Source organism: Argentina silus, assembly GCF_951799395.1.
Source record: "Argentina silus genome assembly, chromosome: 18".
NCBI classification, from domain to species: Eukaryota; Metazoa; Chordata; class Actinopteri; order Argentiniformes; family Argentinidae; genus Argentina; species Argentina silus.
In genome coordinates, this window is record NC_139672.1 from 12,483,455 (window position 1) to 12,504,386 (window position 20,932).

Genomic DNA, 20,932 nt, shown 5'->3' on the forward strand with positions numbered 1-20,932 from the left:
TGAACTGTACAGAAACACCTTGTCTGTTTGAGTACAAGCAAATGCCTCCAAATTCATTGGATGGCTCTTCATCATACAATAAGACTATGACCATACTATTGAGACATTATATGATTTTTTTTGCAATTCGTTCGGAGCCCTGAAATAGGAGGACTATGTTTAAAAAACGTTATACTTTCTAAATGATTAACCTAATCTGAAAATAAAACCCACTGAATTAAAACTGAGAATCTCTACTTTGACCCCATAGTAATTGTTTGATTTCAAATCCAAACTGTTGGAGTATAGAGCTAAAAGAACGTCAAAATGCCTGTTTTTAATGAGTATTATGTTCCTTAAGACCTTATGTTCAGAGATACACCTGGTTTATATTAGTTATTGAGCGTATGGGTATTCCTGGATCATACAGGTATAATGGTATAAAGAATAGTGTCCCTCCTTTTACCCTTTGTGGTTATACATTTGTGGTGGATTAGTGAATGGGACTTGAACACAGTAGTATTTAGTTTGGAGTATGTATATATTATATGGTTAGGGTTCATTGGTCACAAGGTATATCTGTATAGCAGGGTTGGAGTGTGCAGGCGACGGTTCAGTTACAGGTAACTACTAACAGGTACAATATATGGAATGAAGGATAGAAAAAGTGTTTAACATGGTTGCCTGCAGAGTATCTTTCAGTTGAGATGTATTTGGAAATGAGCTGGGGCTCTATGCAATATATTAGACATGGTACAGTATAAAAAATCAAGACATGATTATATCAATATTAGGGTTTTGGCATGTAGGTATTAGGGATAGGGCAATAGGGTAACAAGGTTAGGGTGTTAGTTAGTGGGTTTAGGTGTGTGAGTAAGTGGGCAGGGTTATATGGATATTTAGGTTAGGTAATAAGGGTAAATTAAAACTTATTCAATGAATGGTAGGGACAATGCTTATTTACACCGATCACAATTGTGACCACCAACAAAAGCTACTTTTTCACAAACTATTTCATTGAATTCTTAAAAAAATATTTTAAAGAGTTACTAACAGCATATGATTTACATAGTTTAATGTCTGGATAAAAAATGGGAACAAATAGGGTAACATTTTGACTGGTACATGTTACTAAGTTTTGTTATTAGTCTTGAATGGTTTTTGAGCCAGCTTTACGATACACGTTTGATTTGTTTGAGGCAAATATGTTGTATTTTGTGTGTGTTTAAATCATTGAAATGTGTCCTAAGATGTATATTTTCATGATATTGTTTGCAGTGACAATACTTTCACAGATTTCTTTTTACAAATGGAGTATACTGCCAGGAGAATGCCATTAGATGAATAATAGATTGCACTGAAAGTATTTTCCTTCAATTTATAGTTTAATAGTCTTTAACATTCATTGAAAACAGTTCAAAAGTTATCTTGCCACTCTAAACAATAGGTACATCAACCCTGTTTTGAATTAAACAAATTACAAACAGACAGATCTTTGTTTGTTTGATGGGAAAGTGTATGAAAAAAGCTAACAGCAACATACTGTAGTAGAATAGGCTGATGAGTTTATATCAACATGCTCCTCTACTCATTCTGACAGCAGGTGCTGTGTTGTTTCTCATTCCACTCTTTAATTTCAAAGAGGAGAGGCAAGAGGAGAGCCAAGAGGAGAGCCACTCCCAATACGACGGCAGCACCTAGTACAACAGCCCCTTTCCCCCCCACAGGAACATTTCCTCCCACAATTGCAGTCAGACCTGCTTCTTCTTGTCCGAGTCCTCGGCTGTTATCAGGATGAAATTAACATTTTTTTTTGTAAACAACTGTACTGAGATTATAACATAATTTAACCAATATAGTGAGACGTTGCACAAGGATTTCCAATGCAGTCCATACCTGCAAAGCCCCTTTTGGCTTCATGGTTTCACAAACCAAGTTCCAGTTGAGAATGTCCCTGAGATCCTGGACTGGATGAGTGACATCCAAATTGCAAAACTTAAATTCCTATAAAGAGAGATTGACAGTTAGCCAAGAATTAAGAGTGCTTTACTACTGCATTAAAAAAGTGTGGTCACCACGCACCAAGCAAAGCCCTTGGTCAATCTCTTTATAGAAGGGTTATGACCAACCAAGATGCACATGGTGAACACAGTTCGAGGCAAATGCTGTGATTTTTTGTTTGACAGGGAAGTGAAAATCCAGAAAACAAATACTGTGACATTGGTTCTTTATTACTTTTTGTATTGGCTTTCACTGTCTCTTACTCCATTTTTCTTCAGAGGGCATGGTTTGTCTTGCTGCCCCTGTTCCATATTACACAGGGTCTCCTGAACAGAGAATGTCAGAGTTCTCTCTGACATAGAAGAGAGGTCCGGATCCTCGGTGTCCAGCTGGGAACAGAGTCAAAAACATTACTGTACTTTCATTCAGTCATTTCAGTAAAGTCCTGTGTGTAGTAGTGTCAGTGGTTTGTAGCCTGGTGGAATAGGCCTGATTGGTATATTCACTCTGTTTCACTTCCCATATTCAGTCTGACCTTCCCCCTTGAGTCTGCTGGTGTTACACAAAACAAATTTGTAGTGATTGGATTGTCTTTCAAACAATCTGAAAACCGGACCACTCCCATCCATTTTTAGATTAAGCTGATTGGTCTGGCTGTATTCTTTTTTTGAAAGGCCTTGTTAATTTCCAAGGCCAGATGAAACTCAATATGAACAATCGCACAAACGGCTGGATCTACCAAGTGAAGTGGTCTGTACTGCTCCTCCGAATATCACAATATACAGTACTCACATCCCATTGTTACACAAATAAACACATTTTTGGAAATGCAAAACATGCTGAATGTTAGAACATGCCCGGACCAAAATGATACCTGGATGAAACAAATATATAACAATTTGTAGTTATTTTCAGTCTTACGTGTGATTATAGGACAGTTTTCAGTCTCCTGTCATACTTACAGCTCCAACCTCGATTGATTCCAGAAGTGGACGGAAAGTCCGGCCCCCTTCTCTTGGACTCATGAACAAATCTGTGATTAAGTCTGCATAGTTCTGCTGCAGCCGCATCTTACCCTTGACCAGCAAGATAGCCACCGCGAGCAGGAGAATTGATTTCATCTGCGCCTTCATCTTCCAAGTCTGTGTGTCCAACACTGAGAGTCTCAAGTTTTTTTTATAGTCCTTTCTCAAGTGCCAGTGTTGAGCAATCACAGGCTTCTGTGGAACCTCTCCTGCAATGTATTTTCATCCTTTGTACGTTTGCTTTCTGTGCTAGAGTCAGCATTTCTTTCCTGCTCTCGTCAGAGGTACATGTTTAAGCAAGAGCTGCCCTCCTTAGAAAAAAAAACACTGGTGAGCTTAGCAACCAAAAACAGGCTGGTAAGCCATGGATGACTTCCACAGTGGATGACTGAAGAATACTCACCATAATTAAGAAAAACCCCAAAACAACTGTCCCACAGATCAGGAACACTCTCCAGGAGGTAGTCGTGAATGTGTCAGAGACTACCATCCCCAAAATACGTCACCAGCCAAACTACAGACACTTCACTGCAAAATGCAAACCACTAAATCCTCAAAGAGGATGATACAGTTTGCTAAAAAAGTACCTAAAAAGCCTGCAGAGGTCTGGAAAACGGACAGATAAGACGAATATTATCATGTACCAAAGTGATTGCAAGAGGAATGTTTGGAGAAAAAAGGATCTGCCCAAGATTTACAGCATACCACCTCATCTGTGAAACATGGTGGAGGGGGTGCTACCAAAAAGTGGAAAGTTTCTGACTGGCTAAGTCAATGTTCAGATTTAAATCCAATTAAACATGCATTTCATTCGCTGAAGAGGGAACTTAAGGCAAAAAGACCTAAAAACAAACAACTACTGAAGATGGCTGCAATACAGGCCTGGCAGAGCATCACCAGAGAAAATATACCAAGTGTCTGGTGGGGTCAGTGGGTTGCAGACTTCAGGCAGTTATTGCATGCAAAGGATTGTCGACCAAATACTAAACATGAGTACTTCATTTGGACATTGGATAGCAACCGCGAGCAGGAGAAATGAGTTCATCTGCGCCTTCATCTTACAAGTCTGTGTGTCCAACACTGAGAGTCTCAAGTTTTTTTCATCGTCCTTTGTCAAGTGCCAGTGTTGAGCAATCACAGGCTTCTGTGGAACCTCTCCTGCAATGTATTTTCATCCTTTGTACGTTTGCTTTCTGTGCTAGAGTCAGCATTTCTTTCCTGCTCTCGTCAGAGGTGCATGTTTAAGCAAGAGCTACCCTCCTTTCCCCAAAAACCACCTAGCTTAACCAGAATGCCACCGGCCCATACAGTAGATGCAGTAACCATACAGTTTAGCCTACTTTATTGATCTTATATGGTCTATTTTGTGTATGTTTCTGAAGCCTGAGAAGATAGACAGTGAAAACATTTGCAAGCAATGATGTAGCTCACTCCGCACTCCCATGGCTCACTCTTTGGAAAAGCCCAGCAAAGTAAGAGGTTATCAATGAGAAAAATGCAGCAAAATGAAGTGCATCTCATTTTGGGTAGACTGCTATGTACAGTGTCTGCTTGATACTGTTTTATGAAACATACTTTAAAATCCCTGAACCATTCAAGCTAAAGCATGAAAATGTTTGGTGGCAATTAAGAGCAATAAAAGAATAGCCTTATGTATGTAATGGTAATCGGTTGTCTCGGTAGCAGAGAATGTTTACACAAATGACACATTTCACTTCCTTTTTGAATGCTGATGATCATTGAACATTTCAACACATTTTTATTCTGAACTAGAAAGGGAAGTTGAAGCAGAAACTTTGTGTGCTCAGCTGGCTATGTGTATAATGGTAGTGGAAGAAGATTAGATAAGTAGTGAGATAATTATATCAGATATCTTCAAGTAAGATCAATAAGCTTGTGGTGAACATTAAAATCCATGTTGAGTTGTACAATATGAACAGTGTCAAAACTATTTCTTCAGGGTTCTTAATGTAAAGTCTGGATCTGAAACAGGTAATTATGATGTTGGTTTGGTGTTCCTAGCTTCAACAGTGGAGCAGTGGGCGAGAGAAGAGAGTCTTCAGTCAATTAAACCTTTAGTAAAAAGGTATGATAAAATATTTTGGTGGGAAGCCTGGTCTGTAGGGGTGGAAGGCATTGTCATAGAGCAAAAGATAGTGTTGGCTGCTGAAATTGGGCATTTAGTCAGCACTGGGTGAATTTGCATGTCGCACAGAGAAAACAGCTTGTATTCCTGGCTTGCTAGTGACTTCAGATTGATGGGCAACAGGCTATCTGGCCTCTATTTATAAAAGACAGAGCTAGTTAGCCAGAGACATGAAACCTGCTAGCGAGATAGCTAGTTAGCTAGCTAATTCTTCACTAGCACTACTAGCTATCTTCCAAATGGCTGTTTTTATCAGTGAAAAAGCATTTGTAGGTTGTTGTTTTTTTGTTTTTTTGTGCTGTTTATTATAATCATACATTGGGAATAATACAGCTATATCAACACCATTTTCATTCCAACAAAATACAAAATGTACAATTGTTTTTGTTTGGTAAGAAAGTGCAAGAATCAAAACTATTTTTTGGAAGTGGTAAAAGTAGCATTTAACAGTTATTAACAGCCTACTGTGTATCCCCCTGCTCTCTTCAGATGTATTTTGCAGTAGGTTTGAAAAATTGACTTTCTTGCATTTATCCAGCAGGTGCTGTGTTGTTTTTATGCTGTCATAGTTCCACTGTTTCCTGTGTTACCCCTTCCGGCGATGGAGGATCCACCACCAGGACGACCCCCCTTGGAACCTTTGCTCCCTTTGGAACCCTTTGAGCCACCTTTGGACTTGCTTCTTCTTAGCCTAATCCGCTGCTGGAATCAGGAAAATTCAGGTCAACAATTCAGTCATCATGTTTTGATGCTTATCAGACCAGGATCAGACCATATTACTGCATTCTATTTATTCTGCTTATAATGCTACTGCTAATTCATATACTGCTTACACTGCACTACTTATACTATACTGCACTACTATACTGCGCATATACTGCACTACCTGTATATACTGTTCACACTGCACTTTTCTGGTTTTTTGCACTTCTGGTTAGACGCTAACTGCATTTCGTTGTCTCTGTACTTGTACTCTGCACAATGACAATAAAGTTGAATCTAATCTAATCTAATCTAATATTACTGTATGATCAGCTGTACTGACACTACAATATCCTGACCAATTTAGAGTGACTTGGAGAAAGGATGTCCAATGCTCTCAGTACCTGCAAAGCCTCATCTGGTCTCCCGGGTTCACAATCCAGAGTCCACGTGAGGATGTTGCTGACCTCCTGGATTGGATGAGTGACCTTTACCTTGCACAAGGATAGTTGCTAAAGAGAGAAGAGTCTGCAGTTAGCCAAGAATGAAGAAGGTTTATTATCTCAATAAAACATTTTGTTCATCATGCACCAAGTGAAGCCTTCTATCTCTTTAGATAGATTAATCTGCTATAATGACAAATCAAGACGCATAGGATAAACACAGTTAGAAAATGATCTTTTGCTGTAGTTTTTAGTTTGACAGGTAAATGAAAATAACGAAACATTTTGATGTTATGGTTTTTGTATCAACCTATCAAAACTTTGACTTGCTCTTACCCCATTTGTCTTGGGAGGGCATGGTTTGTCTTGCTGCCCCTGTTCCATATCACACAGGGTTTCCTGGACAGGGAAGGTCAGGCTTCTCACAGACATAGTAGAGAGGTCCACATCCTTCGGGTACATCTAGGATCAGACACAACAAACAGCAAAAGCTTATAGTAATTTCAATAAGTATAGTTATTTCAATGTGTTGTAGTAGTCGGTATCATTCTTCTGAATATCACAAGATATCATTCATAAAAATCAGGGTGTGGATAAGAGAAATGCTGGTCTTTGTTGAGGTGGTCAGATTTTTGAAAAATTCCTAAAACCAGAGTGCTGCCTTCACAACTTGGGTACACAACTTGGGTACACAACCTAACAATGGAATGATAAGCCTATAAATCAAAGGTGTTCATTATCATTCCCATAGACAAAGACAAAAGGTTGTTAATTGCTTAAACTAAGCTTTCTTGTATAACAACACACTTATTTACTTGGCAACATGTCAACTCTAACTCTTATTAATCCTTGTCCTTGGTCTCACACAATCATATCTGAATAATAATGCGAAAAACTAAAGCATAATTTGATGAATTGTTTTAATAAATAGATTCATCTCTACATCCCTAATATAAATCGATATGATTCATTGAGGGCCAGTTTCACAGACAAGGGTTAAGCCTAGTCCTGGACTAATTCACACTTTCAATGGCAAATTGCCACTGAGGATGCTTTTTAGTCTAGGTTTAGGCTTAAGCCCTTAGTGTTTTTTGCTAAATTACGGCTGCGGAAATAATGGTTCTTGGGAAAAAAAAAAAAAAAAACATGACAATCAAACATTTTGCTTCCATGAGCCCTATGTGTATCCTTATTGAGAGGGCAACATTCAGCCGCCTGTCATACTCACAGCATGGACTTGGACTTGGTCCAGAAGTGGACGGAAAGTCCTGTCATCCCCATGTCTCTTAGCGAACAGACCTGTGATGAAGTCTCCATAGTTCTCAGCCGGTGTCTGAGCCTTTACCAGCAAGGGAGCCACCGTGAGTAAGAGGAACAAATTCACCTGAGCCTTCATCTTCCAAGTGTGCGTGTCGAACACTGAGTCTCTGGTATTTTATAGTCTATTCCCTCAGGAAAAGCCGGAGTTGAGCAATCCAGGATTTTTGGGCCTAATTTTGAAAAGAGGCTATTACAACATCATGTAATTACAGAATCATGTAAACTCCACAACTCCATCCTGAATGGCCTCTCTCATTGTATGTAATAAAACGGCTCTTCACTCACTATCCCATGGGTCACAATTGTATAACAGTATATCTACAAATAAAATATCATTCTATTTCATAGATGTATTTGTTGAAAGAGTTAAATTAAGAGACCTGATGCCAAATTCATCCTTAAAAGAGACAATGCATTTTTTTATTGTGACCACTTTGAGAAAAGATATGAAAGTTATCCAAATGATCCTAGACACATTGATTATACATAGTACATGACAAATGTGTTGATAATCTCTGAAGAGCCTAAAAAGAACAATCGTTTTTGTCTGTCACTATAAATGGGTATATTGTCATCCACTTGGTATGGAGCCACCATTTGATTAATTAGCATGATAAACAGTAGGCTACTCTAAGTGACCCTTTGCTAAAAACCTCTCATAACAGCCGGGAAACAATCCCATGAATGCTGACCGTTGACCCACTTTTAAACTATTTACTCTAGCACAGTAAACATGAATTACCTCCAGGCAAAGGTTTCCCAAAAACCCTGGATTGCTCAACTTTTCCTGAGGGAACAGATTATAAAACACCAAAGACTCAGTCAAACGAGATGTCAAACGAGATGTCAAACCTCTTGACTGTTGAAGTACATATTTTTCATGAGCCTCATCCACAATATTAGAATGCAATTCCCTCTATGTACTTGATGCTTATACAAGACCAACATGCCAAAATAAATACAGTACATACTGTATGTGCTTCTAAAATTAAGATGTGAAGATGTGAAGTTTTGCATACAATGGTTTCCAAGGAACTAATGCTAATAGGCAGTGAGATTTAGATATGGAACCTGGCAAAACATGATCGAGCTGCGAGTTTCTAACATAGAAACAGGTTCTAACATAATTAAAAAGAAGAAAAAAAAGCACTGGTGAGCTCAGCAAACGCAAACATGCTGGTAGGCCAAGGATGACTTCCACAGAACACTCTCTAGGAGGTACGCGTTAATGTGTCAGAGACTACCATCCGCAAAATACAACATAAAATCCAGCCAAACTACAGACATTTCACTGCAAGATGCAAACCACTAGTTATCCTCAAAAAGGATGGTCAGGTTTCAGTTTGCTAAAAGGTAAGAGAATAAGGTGATATATATAGCATACCACCTCATCTGTGAAACATGGTGTAGGGGGTGCTATGGTTTGGGCACGTATAGCGGCCACAAAAACTGGCTAACTTGTCTTAATTGATGATGTTCCTGCTGACTGCAGCAGCAGAATGTATTCTGAACTGTACAGAAACACCTTGTCTGTTTGAGTACCAGCAAATGCCTCCAAATTCATTGGATGGCTCTTCATCATACAATAAGACTATGACCATACTATTGAGACATTATATGATTTTTTTGCAATTCGTTCGGAGCCCTGAAATAGGAGGAGTATGTTTAAAAAAGGTCATACTTTCTAAATGATGAACCTAATCTGAAAATAAAACCCATTGAATTAAAACTGAGAATCTCTACTTTGACCCCATAGTAATTGTTTGATTTCAAATCCAAACTGTTGGAGTATAGAGCTAAAAGAACGTCAAAATGCCTGTTTTTAATGAGTATTAGACCTTATGTTCAGAGATACACCTGGTTTGTATTAGTTATTGAGCGTATGGGTATTCCTGGATCATACAGGTATAATGGTATAAAGAATAGTGTCCCTCCTTTTACCCTTTGTGGTTATACATTTGTGGTGGATTAGTGAATGGGACTTGAACACAGTAGTATTTAGTTTGGAGTATGTATCTATTATATGGTTAGGGTTCATTGGTCACAAGGTATATCTGTATAGCAGGGTTGGAGTGTGCAGGCGACGGTTCAGTTACAGGTAACTACTAACAGGTACAATATATGGAATGAAGGATAGAAAAAGTGTTTAACATGGTTGCCTGCAGAGTATCTTTCAGTTGAGATGTATTTGGAAATGAGCTGGGGCTCTATGCAATATATTAGACATGGTACAGTATAAAAAATCAAGACATCATTATATCAATATTAGGGTTTTGGCATGTAGGTATTAGGGATAGGGCAATAGGGTAACAAGGTTAGGGTGTTAGTTAGTGGGTTTAGGTGTGTGAGTAAGTGGGCAGGGTTATATGGATATTTAGGTTAGGTAAATTAAAACTTATTCAATGAATGGTAGGGACAATGCTTATTTACACCGATCACAATTGTGACCACCAACAAAAGCTACTTTTTCACATACTATTTCATTGAATTCTTAAAAAATTATGTTAAAGAGTTACTAACAGCATATCATTTGCATAGTTTAATGTCTGGATAAAAAATGGGAACAAATAGGGTAACATTTTGAAAGTATTTTCCTTCAATTTATAGTTTAATAGTCTTTAACATTCATTGAAAACAGTTCAAAAGTTATCTTGCCACTCTAAACAATAGGTACATCAACCCTGTTTTGAATTAAACAAATTGCAAACAGACAGATCTTTGTTTGTTTGATGGGAAAGTGTATGAAAAAAGCTAACAGCAACATACTGTAGTAGAATAGGCTGGTGAGTATATATCAACATGCTCCTCCACTCATTCTGACAGCAGGTGCTGTGTTGTTTCTCATTCCCCTCTTTTATTTCTAAGAGGAGAGGCAAGGACAGAGCCACCCCCAATAAGAGCGTGGGGCCCAGGACAAGAGCCCCTTTTCCCCCCACAGGAACATTACTTCCCACACTTGGAGCTAGACTTGCTTCTTCTTGTCCGAGTCCTCGGCTGTTATCAGGATGAAATTAACATTTTTTTTTGTAAACAACTGTACTGAGATTATAACATAATTTAACCAATATAGTGAGACGTTGCACAAGGATTTCCAATGCAGTCCGTACCTGCAAAGCCTCTTTTGGCTTCATGGTTTCACAAACCAAGTTCCAGTTGAGAATGTCCCTGAGATCCTGGACTGGATGAGTGACATCCAAATTGCACAACTTAAGTTCCTATAAAGAGAGATTGACAGTTAGCCAAGAATTAAGAGTGCTTCACTACTGCATTAAAAAGGTGTGGTCACCACGCACCAAGCAAAGCCCTTGGTCAATCTCTTTATAGAAGGGTTATGAACAACCAAGATGCACATGGTGAACACAGTTCAAGGCAAATGCTGTGATTTTTTGTTTGACAGGGAAGTGAAAATCCAGAAAACAAATACTGTGACATTGGTTCTTTATTACTTTTTGTATTGGCTTTCACTGTCTCTTACTCCATTTTTCTTCAGAGGGCATGGTTTGTCTTGCTGCCCCTGTTCCATATTACACAGGGTCTCCTGAACAGGGAATGTCAGAGTTCTCTCTGACATAGAAGAGAGGTCCGGATCCTCGGTGTCCAGCTGGGAACAGAGACAAAAACATTACTGTACTTTCATTCAGTCATTTCAGTAAAGTCCTGTGTGTAGTAGTGTCAGTGGTTTGTAGCCTGGTGGAATAGGCCTGATTGGTATATTCACTCTGTTTCACTTCCCATATTCAGTCTGACCTTCCCCCTTGAGTCTGCTGGTGTGACACAAAACAAATTTGTAGTGATTGGATTGTCTTTCAAACAATCAGAAAACCGGACCACTCCCATCCATTTTTAGATTAAGCTGATTGGTCTGGCTGTATTCTATTTTTGAAAGGCCTTGTTAATTTCCAAGGCCAGATGAAACTCAATATGAACAATCGCACAAACGGCTGGATCTACCAAGTGAAGTGGTCTGTACTGCTCCTCCGAATATCACAATATACAGTACTCACATCCCATTGTTACAACAAATTTTTGGAAATGCAAAACATGCTGAATGTTGGAACATGCCCGGACCAAAATGATACCTGGATGAAACAAATATATAACAATTTGTAGTTATTTTCAGTCTTACGTGTGATTATAGGACAGTTTTCAGTCTCCTGTCATACTTACAGCTCCAACCTCGACTGATTCCAGAAGTGGACGGAAAGTCCGGCCCCCTTCTCTTGGACTCATGAACAAATCTGTGATTAAGTCTGCATAGTTCTGCTGCAGCCGTATCTTACCCTTGACCAGCAAGATAGCCACCGCGAGCAGGAGAAATGATTTCATCTGCGCCTTCATCTTCCAAGTGTGTGTGTCGAACACTGAGTCTCTGGTATTTTATCGTCTATTCCCTCAGGAAAAGCCAGAGTTGAGCAATCCAGAGTTTTCCCAGCTCTTATCAGAGGGGCATATTTTAGCAAAGGGTCTACTGTCTAGTGCTGTTTATCATGTCAATGAATGGGTTAGGGTTAAATGGTGGCCCCATACAAAGCAGGTTGCTAAGTTTTAGTTTTGAATGTTTTTTTAATCAAGTTAAACAGTTATCTTGCCACATAAGGCATACACAACAGGTACATCGACCCTGTTTTAATTAAAATAAATTGAAAACACACAGTTTTCATGATTCATTAATTCACTCATTATTACAAGACTGGTAATGGCTGGTACCCTGACTGGTACCCTGCCCATCGCCTGACGTTGCCACCATGCCTGTTGGAATACTAGGCCTGTTGAAGCAGTCTGCCTGGCAACTAGACTGAAGCCATTTGATTGGTCACTTGATTGGTCATCACACAGAGAAGTTGGCAGTCATTTAAATAATATTCAGCCAGAGAACAATTTTCATCCGCATACTTTGCTCTCACACAAGTGGCCATCATGCACTGCACATCAGCTTGCGTGTCTTCCATAGAAAATGAATGGAGGCGATATCTATAGCCATCTGAAATTGGACCTGGTGAATTGGCCCCGTAAGGCAGAGATACTGTGTATTCTCTGTTGGTCCTCCTTGAAATCTAGAACAAATCTTTATGAAGCACAATATAGTTCATCATTCACAAAGCCCTCTTTTGTAATTCCCATAATCTAAGTATTTGTGTTCTATCATGAGGACACAGGATTTACCTCAATGGGCTCCACTACTCCTCTATACTGAGGTCCTGGGGTCAAGTCTCAGGTTTTACAATGTCCTTAGATGACTGACCTTGAACTTTAACCTAACTTACAGTCCTCCACATTATAAATGTAACATTATCTATGTCCGTAAACTGAGCCTGGCACCTATGGCACAGTGGCAGTGCTGTTCTATATTCTCTTCGGGATAAGTCCCAAAGGCTCCTCTAAAAACAGCTTGATAAATTGCTATAATTTGTCAATTGAGTGCAAAAATGTTGATACAGTAGGACGTGTAAAACATCGATTGCTAACAAAATTGTAGTGATCCTGGCCTATGTAAGTCTTACAAACTTTCACTTGCAAGTGGTACCTGTCTGTTTGGAGTAGGGTTAGGGTTGCACATGTTTTCTCTCATAGAAAATGATATAGTTGCATGTCTAGTGGTGTATTGGAGCATCTCCACTATTTACAAATAATCTTTAACAATTGATTTCAAAAGTATTCTGTAGCATGCTACTGGGACCGATGGTTCTAATATCTAGAACAATGTAGACGTCCCATTCACGCCTCCTCCTGGTCATTCTGAGAACCTCCACATTCTGTGTCCTGTCGAGAACGTGTATATGTCTGAGCCGCCAACATGATATGGACTTGACTTCCCTGTAGAAGGTTGTTAAGTCCAGTGAAAGGCCATTGCAAGTCAGGTACAATACTCTGTAGACATGCATTTTGAAATACTTTCTTTCTTACCCTTTCTTTACTTTTTATCTGATAATTAAGCAATTCACACACACACACACACACACACACACACACACACACACACACACACACACACACACACACACACACCTACTATTTCAATCTTCACATATAGATACATGACATGCAAATCAACAGTTGTTTCAGACAGGGTAAAAAATAGGTTCAAAAGATGATGAGGGGTTGCTAAGGGGTATGACCAGTAGTTGCTAAGGGGTATGATCAGTAGTTGCTAAGGGGTATGACCAGTCGTTGCTAAGGGGTATGACCAGTAGTTGCTAAGGGGTATTGCAAAATAGTTTTGACTCAGCTGTTTTGAGCAGCTGTCACACTATGTATATGCTCTATGCCTGCCTACATTTCTATAACAGCTGCTGTAGAACTGTTTAATTTTTACTGATGTGCATGTATAGCATTGTAAAGGAACAAATGGTGCCTCAGGTGCTGTAAGAGGGTGGCCGCTTGCTGGGAATACTTTTCGGATGTTTACCAAGGGGTGTGGAAAGGATTTACAACTCTCCTCTAGATGCATGCTCTGATAGTATTCCCATTCCCAACAACTCTGAATGGACAGTGAAGCCACACACACACACACACACACACACACACACACACACACACACACACACACACACACACACACACACACACACACACACACACACACACACACTTAAAGTAGGACTTAAAGCACTGAACATATTTTTGTATTGTTAACTACTAACGGTACCATCATGGAACATTCCATTACTACAATATGCGTTATGTGTGTCATACACACTCGGTTATAATTTGTATAGTAAAAAGATGGAGATACGGTATTGAAACTTAATTTGGAATAAATTGTTTGACTTCCCAATGCAGAGTATGAATCTTCTTTTGGCAACATATGTGTATGTAGACCACTATGTTAGGATGTCCCATTGATAATGCAGTCATTCATAGATTGCTAAACTAGGCTGACAACTATGGTGACTTTATGTACTGTAATTACATCGTAACAGGAGATATTTGAACAAATTCACATATGTATTATTATATATTTTTGTTTTACGTATTTGTGATTCAGCTGCATGAAAGCCTCCCATCTGATTCCTGGCCACTGGCCCTGTGTATTTCTCTTAATTTTAATGACTGTCTACAATAAGACTCAATAAAAATACTGATGATTCTCAAGTTGTCCCAGGACATGAAGTAAAGACCAGAAGTCAGAACTCAAAGTTGCTCCTAGAAGCCGTGCATTAGTTATGTTAGGATTACCAAGCACTAGAGTTTCAGGGAGGCCTGCTCCTGTCAGTCACATAGAGGCAGTGGGGGGAAGCCCACATTGGAAGGATCACAGAATGCCTTAAAGACAAACAGGGGCTGCAACTTTCTTAACATTAGGCTACATAAGCTTATGATCTGCATCACCCCCAGTCCTTTGCACATGTGTTCTTTATTTTTCTAATAAACTTCCCTGCTTATCCACTACATCTTGTGAATGCACTGTAATGTTATAAGAACAATGAATGGATGTTAAACAGTGATTATAATGGTTCCTATTATCTTCTCGATCCACTTCATGTCTACATATGAATGAACACTACCATGACTATTATGTCATCGTCTTCATTCTCAAAATAGATCTGCAGCTTTAACCTATTGCTGGACCGGAAAGGGTGATGTTGCTGTCGTCATTCCTAATTTTGAGGACCCATTTGCCCTTGGTATATTTATCTATTCTATAGAGAAACAATACAATCGATGACTGCTTCCATCACAACCTTTTCTGGACAATACAACCTCATGGGCTGATAAGACTACTAAGGTCACCATATAGTTGATCTAAAAGTAAAATCAGATATGGGAATTTATTAGACTGCAATAAAAATACAATATATTTATGGGGGTCATCATAGCTAGTTATGCCTATATGGAATATGTATAATTTACCTCACACTTCAAATATTTTTTTCACAGTGGTGCCACATAACTGTTGACTTCTATATCAGTTATCCCTATGCTTAGTTGCCCCGTTGATTGCTTGAGCATTGCTCCCGACGGACAGAGACAAAAGCGCACTGAGCGCTCCGATATCCAAAGCATAATAAAAAAGAAACAGTACGATAACCACTGAATATGCACACAATTTTCATTTATTGTTATCGTGTGGAGAAGCCAGGCCAGCCTGCCTTGCCCACTTTACCAGCACCCAGGCTATCTCTACGAAATGACAAGTCTATTTTAGAAAGGAGGCTGCACCGAAATAGGAACGTCAGCTATTTGGCATCATGAGGTACCAAAGAAAAAAAAAAACATAGCGTAGTCAACCACCCACCGCAGGAGACTGGGGGGATATTATATTTTTCTGGATATACAATCATTTTAGGGATATTTAACCATACCGAAGGTCATTTGGTTCGATTTCATTTACAAATATTGGATTATTTTTCGGACGGCTCTGTTGAAGTTCTAGTCCACATGTTACAGCGCCTGTTTTCTAAGAGAGTTGCTGAAGACTCAAGGTAAGCCTTTAAGAGGTACCATTATGCTTGAATAAACATATTAGGCCTTTATAAACAGAAATTAACCCAGATGCTGTGCCATCTGTTTAGAGAAACCATCATGGCATTTACATCATGTGTTAACGATTTTGGTCACAGTTTTAAATACACAATGTTGGACTATGTTGTTCTTACTATTAGTTACAATGACTTCAGAGGCCACCCACAACTCTAGAAAAAAACGTTGTCAAGCAATTACCAACTGCATTAATTAGTTGGTTCGATTAATTGGCAAATGTATTGTAGGCTTATTGTTCAATTTGTTAAGTAGTTAGGCAAATATTGAATAAAGAAGTGTTTCTTTTTCGTGCGGGTGCCCTATCAAACAGCTGATCTCTCTTTGCTGCTACAAATGGCAATGGACAGAGACAGGGTCTGACAGCTGAGGTTATTTTTGGGACAGGCAGCTCAGGGGAGTGAGGTGACAAAGATGCCAAATGTCACCCTTTGAAAGGCACATATCTGCTCCATTTAAAATGGAATTGGGCTTAAACTGAGGTGCACTGCTTCAGTTTTTATAATATCCATTGCCCCCCCCGCCCACCCCCCCCCCCATTTTTTATGTCCAATATCATTTGACCTGTGGCAGAGGACTAGTTGGTGGCCAACCCATTACAAATTATTCAGGTCAGATGTATTTCAGTTGTTGGTCTACTACAGGCAATTTGAATTACTTACAGTAGGTGTGTACAGTATACAGTAGACCAAATTGGAATAGAATGAGGAGGATAAATTGTCAATACATCCTTTTGCCCACTATATAATCTCCCTCAGCTTTGATGCTGGATATTCATAAATACTGTTATATCAGAATACATTGCAAAGTTAGTCATCAATCAATGTGATTTAAATATTACTTTGCCATGAAAATTGTGAGTTGTCTTTGTTGGAAATCTAGTTAGCTGGGTTACACGCACAGGATGTTGTGCTTATGACACAAGCTGTGCTATTTGCTACTCTTAATATGATTGTTATAATCCTGCATAGAAACATTGTAATCATTGTCTCCCTTTAAAGTAACCAATTGAGTTACAAGCTTTTGTTTTCATCTGAAGTCGATAGACTCTGATTGTATACAAATACTATGACATATATACCCTCAATAGACTCTGAATATTATCATTCTGCAATGACGATATAAGACTTAATCTGTAGCACTCCAAAAACTTGATTGATGAGATTGGAAGTATATAATATTTATACTGTATACTGATACATAGCTTAATTGAATGAATCCTGCGTTTTATAGAGGATGCCTTTTTTTCGGGAGATATGCCTCTCAAGATATCTATGCAAGAGTGTGACATTGAATCACTTTCGGTCAAACTATCTACATTTTAAAGCAAACCATTGACAACACAATAGCCCACTCAAGTAGAGCTCTCCATAAACGTTTCCAAAACCTTCAATCATTATTTCCTGAAAAGTTATTGCATCAATAAGCATTCGTGTCAGAGATTAATGTCACATGTCATGAGTATATGCCACATATGTCATATACAGTCATTCAAGTATGACATAGTAGGATAAAGTCATGCGAATAACTCACACAACAGTAGCAGAATATCGCTATTGTTTTGATTTCTTACATAATCATGCATTCTTTCTGTTACCATCATGAATAGTTTTGGCCATTGTTAATGGTCTATCTGTATTCTGTGTTCCTCATTCTGCATGGTTTCTTTGGTAGGAACCAGTAATGGACCAGAACCTGTTTGGAGGGGCCCCCAGGTTCCTCACCCGGCCCAAGGCCTTTGCAGTGTGCGTGGGTAGGGATGCCACCCTGAGCTGTACCATTGTGGGCAACCCAACCCCACTGATTACCTGGGAGAAGGAGAAGCTGCGGCTAACATCTGGGAGCCGCTTCAAGACAGTGGATGATGGCGATGTGTACCGTTTGACCATCTATGATTTAACCCTGGAAGACAGTGGCCAGTACATGTGCTGGGCCAAAAACAACGTCGGGGAAGCTTATGCCGCCGTCACCCTAAAAGTAGGCCTGCCGACAGAGATGGTGGAGAGGGCTCCAGTATTCATGGTCAAGCCGACCTCTGCACGCGTGGGCTTGGGGGGGGATGTCATTTTCCACTGCCGGGTGGCTGCTTACCCCCAGCCTAACTTTGACTGGGAGAAGGACGGCCGCTACCTGGGCGAGACTAATCGAATCAAGATGGCCTCGGACAGCGACAGCAGTTCCCTGAGAATCCAGAGCGTGCGCAGCCTGGACAGCGGCACCTACACCTGCCGGGCCAAGAACTCGGTGGGCCGCTCCCACGCCGCTGCTGCTTTGGTCGTGGACCTCCAGGATGCCCGTCACCTGGGCGTAGACAAGAGCACCTCCCTCCTCTCTCACCTGCAGAAGCGCAAGGAGGAGATGCAGAAGGACATCTCCGTCTATCGCACCTCTGAAACTAGCTCCGCTTTCAACTCCTCCTCCTCTTCCTCCACCTCCACAGCCACCAAAATCACAGATGGGCTGGGCGTACTGGGGCTGGACCATGACCAACGGGCCGCGGCACTGGCCACCATGCTGCCCAAAGGCGTCTTCACCCGCACCTGCAACGTGACCGAGGGCAAGCACGCCAAGCTCAGCTGCTTTGTGACGGGCCACCCCAAGCCCCACATCATCTGGAGGAAGGACGGGACGAACATCAGCGAGGGCCGCAGGCACGTCATGTATGAAGACCAGGCTGAGAACTTCATCCTCAAGATTCTTTACTGCAAGCAAAGCGACAATGGTCTGTACACCTGCAATGCCTCCAATATGGCTGGGCAGACCTACAGTGCTGTGCTGGTGATTGTCAAAGGTAAGCAGATGTTTCTTTTACTACTCTGCACCATTTGACAAGCTAGATCTGTTATAATAATTATCATAATAATGAATTGAATATATATACAGTATGTAGCACTTTGCTCAAAGTGCTCAAAGTACTTTACGTTGTATAAGTGGAGGGGGAACTCGCCTCTTACCCACTGGTGATGTCATGGCCATTTTGTGCCAGAAAGCTGCAACAGCGATGCCTAGGCTATCAGGTGTGATTATTGGTTTGAGAATGGATGACGGACAGACCCTATGAAACTATAGTTTCTAGATTGAGAAACACTGGTTTTCTTTATGGTAACTTTGATTTCACAGTATATGTTACATGGTACAAGAAGTCCCTATTTACCAGTACTTTTTGCACCATTTCCATGACAGGACCTACTGATGATTGTCATGTATGAATATACCCTCATTGTCTCTCATTGCTCTATGTAACATTTGTTTAAATGTAGCGTGTCTTGGTGTCTGTGCAATGCAGGCCTGCATAACAGTAGAGTTTGTCATTTTTGTAAAGTAAGGTCCTGTCCTGGGCTTGTATACTTCAAAGCATACTGTAGGTTTTAGACAGACTTTCAAGCTTGATGCTACAGCTTATGGAATCCATAGAGGAGGGATTATGCCTAATAGCTGGTTTGCTATACTGTACACAGCTGTATTCCTCTGAAAGTAGACTCATCAAGTCTTTTCCACACCACCAAAATTAACTAAAGTATGTCAAAACTTACACCTGAGGAGAGTTTTTACTTTACCCCAACATAGACTTTGCGCAACTAGGTCGAACGCTGGCAGCGATATGAAGGGGGGTGTTGCGTTTCATCTATTTTCTGCTCGTGATGAGTAGTTCACAGTTGCTTTGATTGCTGTTAGCCCACTGTAGCCCCCAGGCGCCAAAGCTAGGATGACTTTGCATGAGCCACTGCTGATTGGCCTAGGGCCAAATTATCAATGGGGGTTGTTAATCTTCATCTCAATTTGACAGTGAGTGCAGTACCTCTGGGGATTATTGACACAAGATAAAGGATACCAAGGATGACTGTGTTGTTGTATGTTGTTTTGGAGGATCTCATTGGAGGCTTTGTGAGGGCCGTACCCCTCTGCCCTTTCTATTTCAGCATTCCTATTAACACAAGATCATTTGATAACCCCCCAGTACGCAATAAGCACCTCTGAGAAAGGTCATAATAGAAACCCACTCCCTGGGCAACCCCCAGGCAGACAACCAAAACACACAGATTCAGACGATAAGTTTTAATGGAAAGGTGAGAGCATGATCCAAAATGTAAGTGAATATGATTTACCCTCTATCGTGTTTCCAAAAGGCACAATCAGCACTGCCTATTTTGAAATGGTGAAAATATAGTTGATCATTTTGAGTTAGTCTTTGAGTCTACGTCAAAAGAGGTGATGTAGTCAAAGTCTTGGATGAAGAACATTAGCCTGGGACCAGATTGAGACTTTTGCTTCGTTGTAAATCAAAATATTCTCATATATCACATGATAATTTTATTACAATGTAAATAAACATTAAATGGAAGAAAACTAAAATTATTGATTTTGTTGCTGAAATTAACCAGCAGTTCTGTAAAGTGTCTGCTGTCTAAGGATTGTAAATGTTAGTTTGTTTTTATTTGAATACTCCAAATGATTTATTGGACCCAGTTGACATCAGTGATCAACTCATGTGTCTGTGTCACATGTTTTTGCACTTGAAGTTTCTTGAAGTGGACATGACAAGTGTTGGCTTGGATGTAGAGTAAGTTTGTTGATGGATGACAGATGAAACACAGATAAGTGATTGAAGTGATTGATTAATAGTAATTAAAAGTGGTGTAGGCCTATAATACAGTATATGGCATGGGGGTTTGGAGCATATGCTGTGTGCGGCATGAGTCAAAGGAATGATAAACCACACAGATTTATTCAGTCTCTACAAAAGGTGGTATTTTTGAGCTATTGACTTATCTAATAACTTGACTTTGAATTGGACATTATTGATCTCAGGGGGAAATGAAAAAGCCACAGGCTTACAA

At 40.0% G+C, this 20,932-nt stretch overlaps 2 protein-coding genes across 2 annotated transcripts in view; one reads left to right on the plus strand and one right to left on the minus strand.

Moving 5' to 3' along the window:
- Window positions 1-5,463: 5,463 nt before the first annotated feature.
- LOC310819295 (uncharacterized protein) lies at window positions 5,464-11,954 on the minus strand (the record flags this gene model as incomplete). Its single annotated transcript, XM_083690538.1, has 8 exons — window positions 5,464-5,853; window positions 6,258-6,365; window positions 6,633-6,758; window positions 7,525-7,723; window positions 10,564-10,610; window positions 10,724-10,831; window positions 11,092-11,217; window positions 11,784-11,954. 8 exons carry the CDS (start codon window positions 11,952-11,954, stop codon window positions 5,707-5,709), a joined length of 1,032 nt encoding a protein of 343 aa, XP_083546664.1. The 3' UTR covers window positions 5,464-5,706.
- A 4,024-nt stretch (window positions 11,955-15,978) lies between these two features.
- obscnb (obscurin, cytoskeletal calmodulin and titin-interacting RhoGEF b) overlaps window positions 15,979-20,932 on the plus strand; it is a 73,931-nt gene continuing 68,977 nt past the window's right edge. The window contains exons 1-2 of the mRNA XM_083690667.1: window positions 15,979-16,039; window positions 17,769-18,885. Coding sequence (XP_083546793.1) covers window positions 17,778-18,885 — 1,108 coding nt within the window. The 5' untranslated portion in view covers window positions 15,979-16,039; window positions 17,769-17,777. The remainder of the gene's footprint in view (window positions 16,040-17,768; window positions 18,886-20,932) is intronic.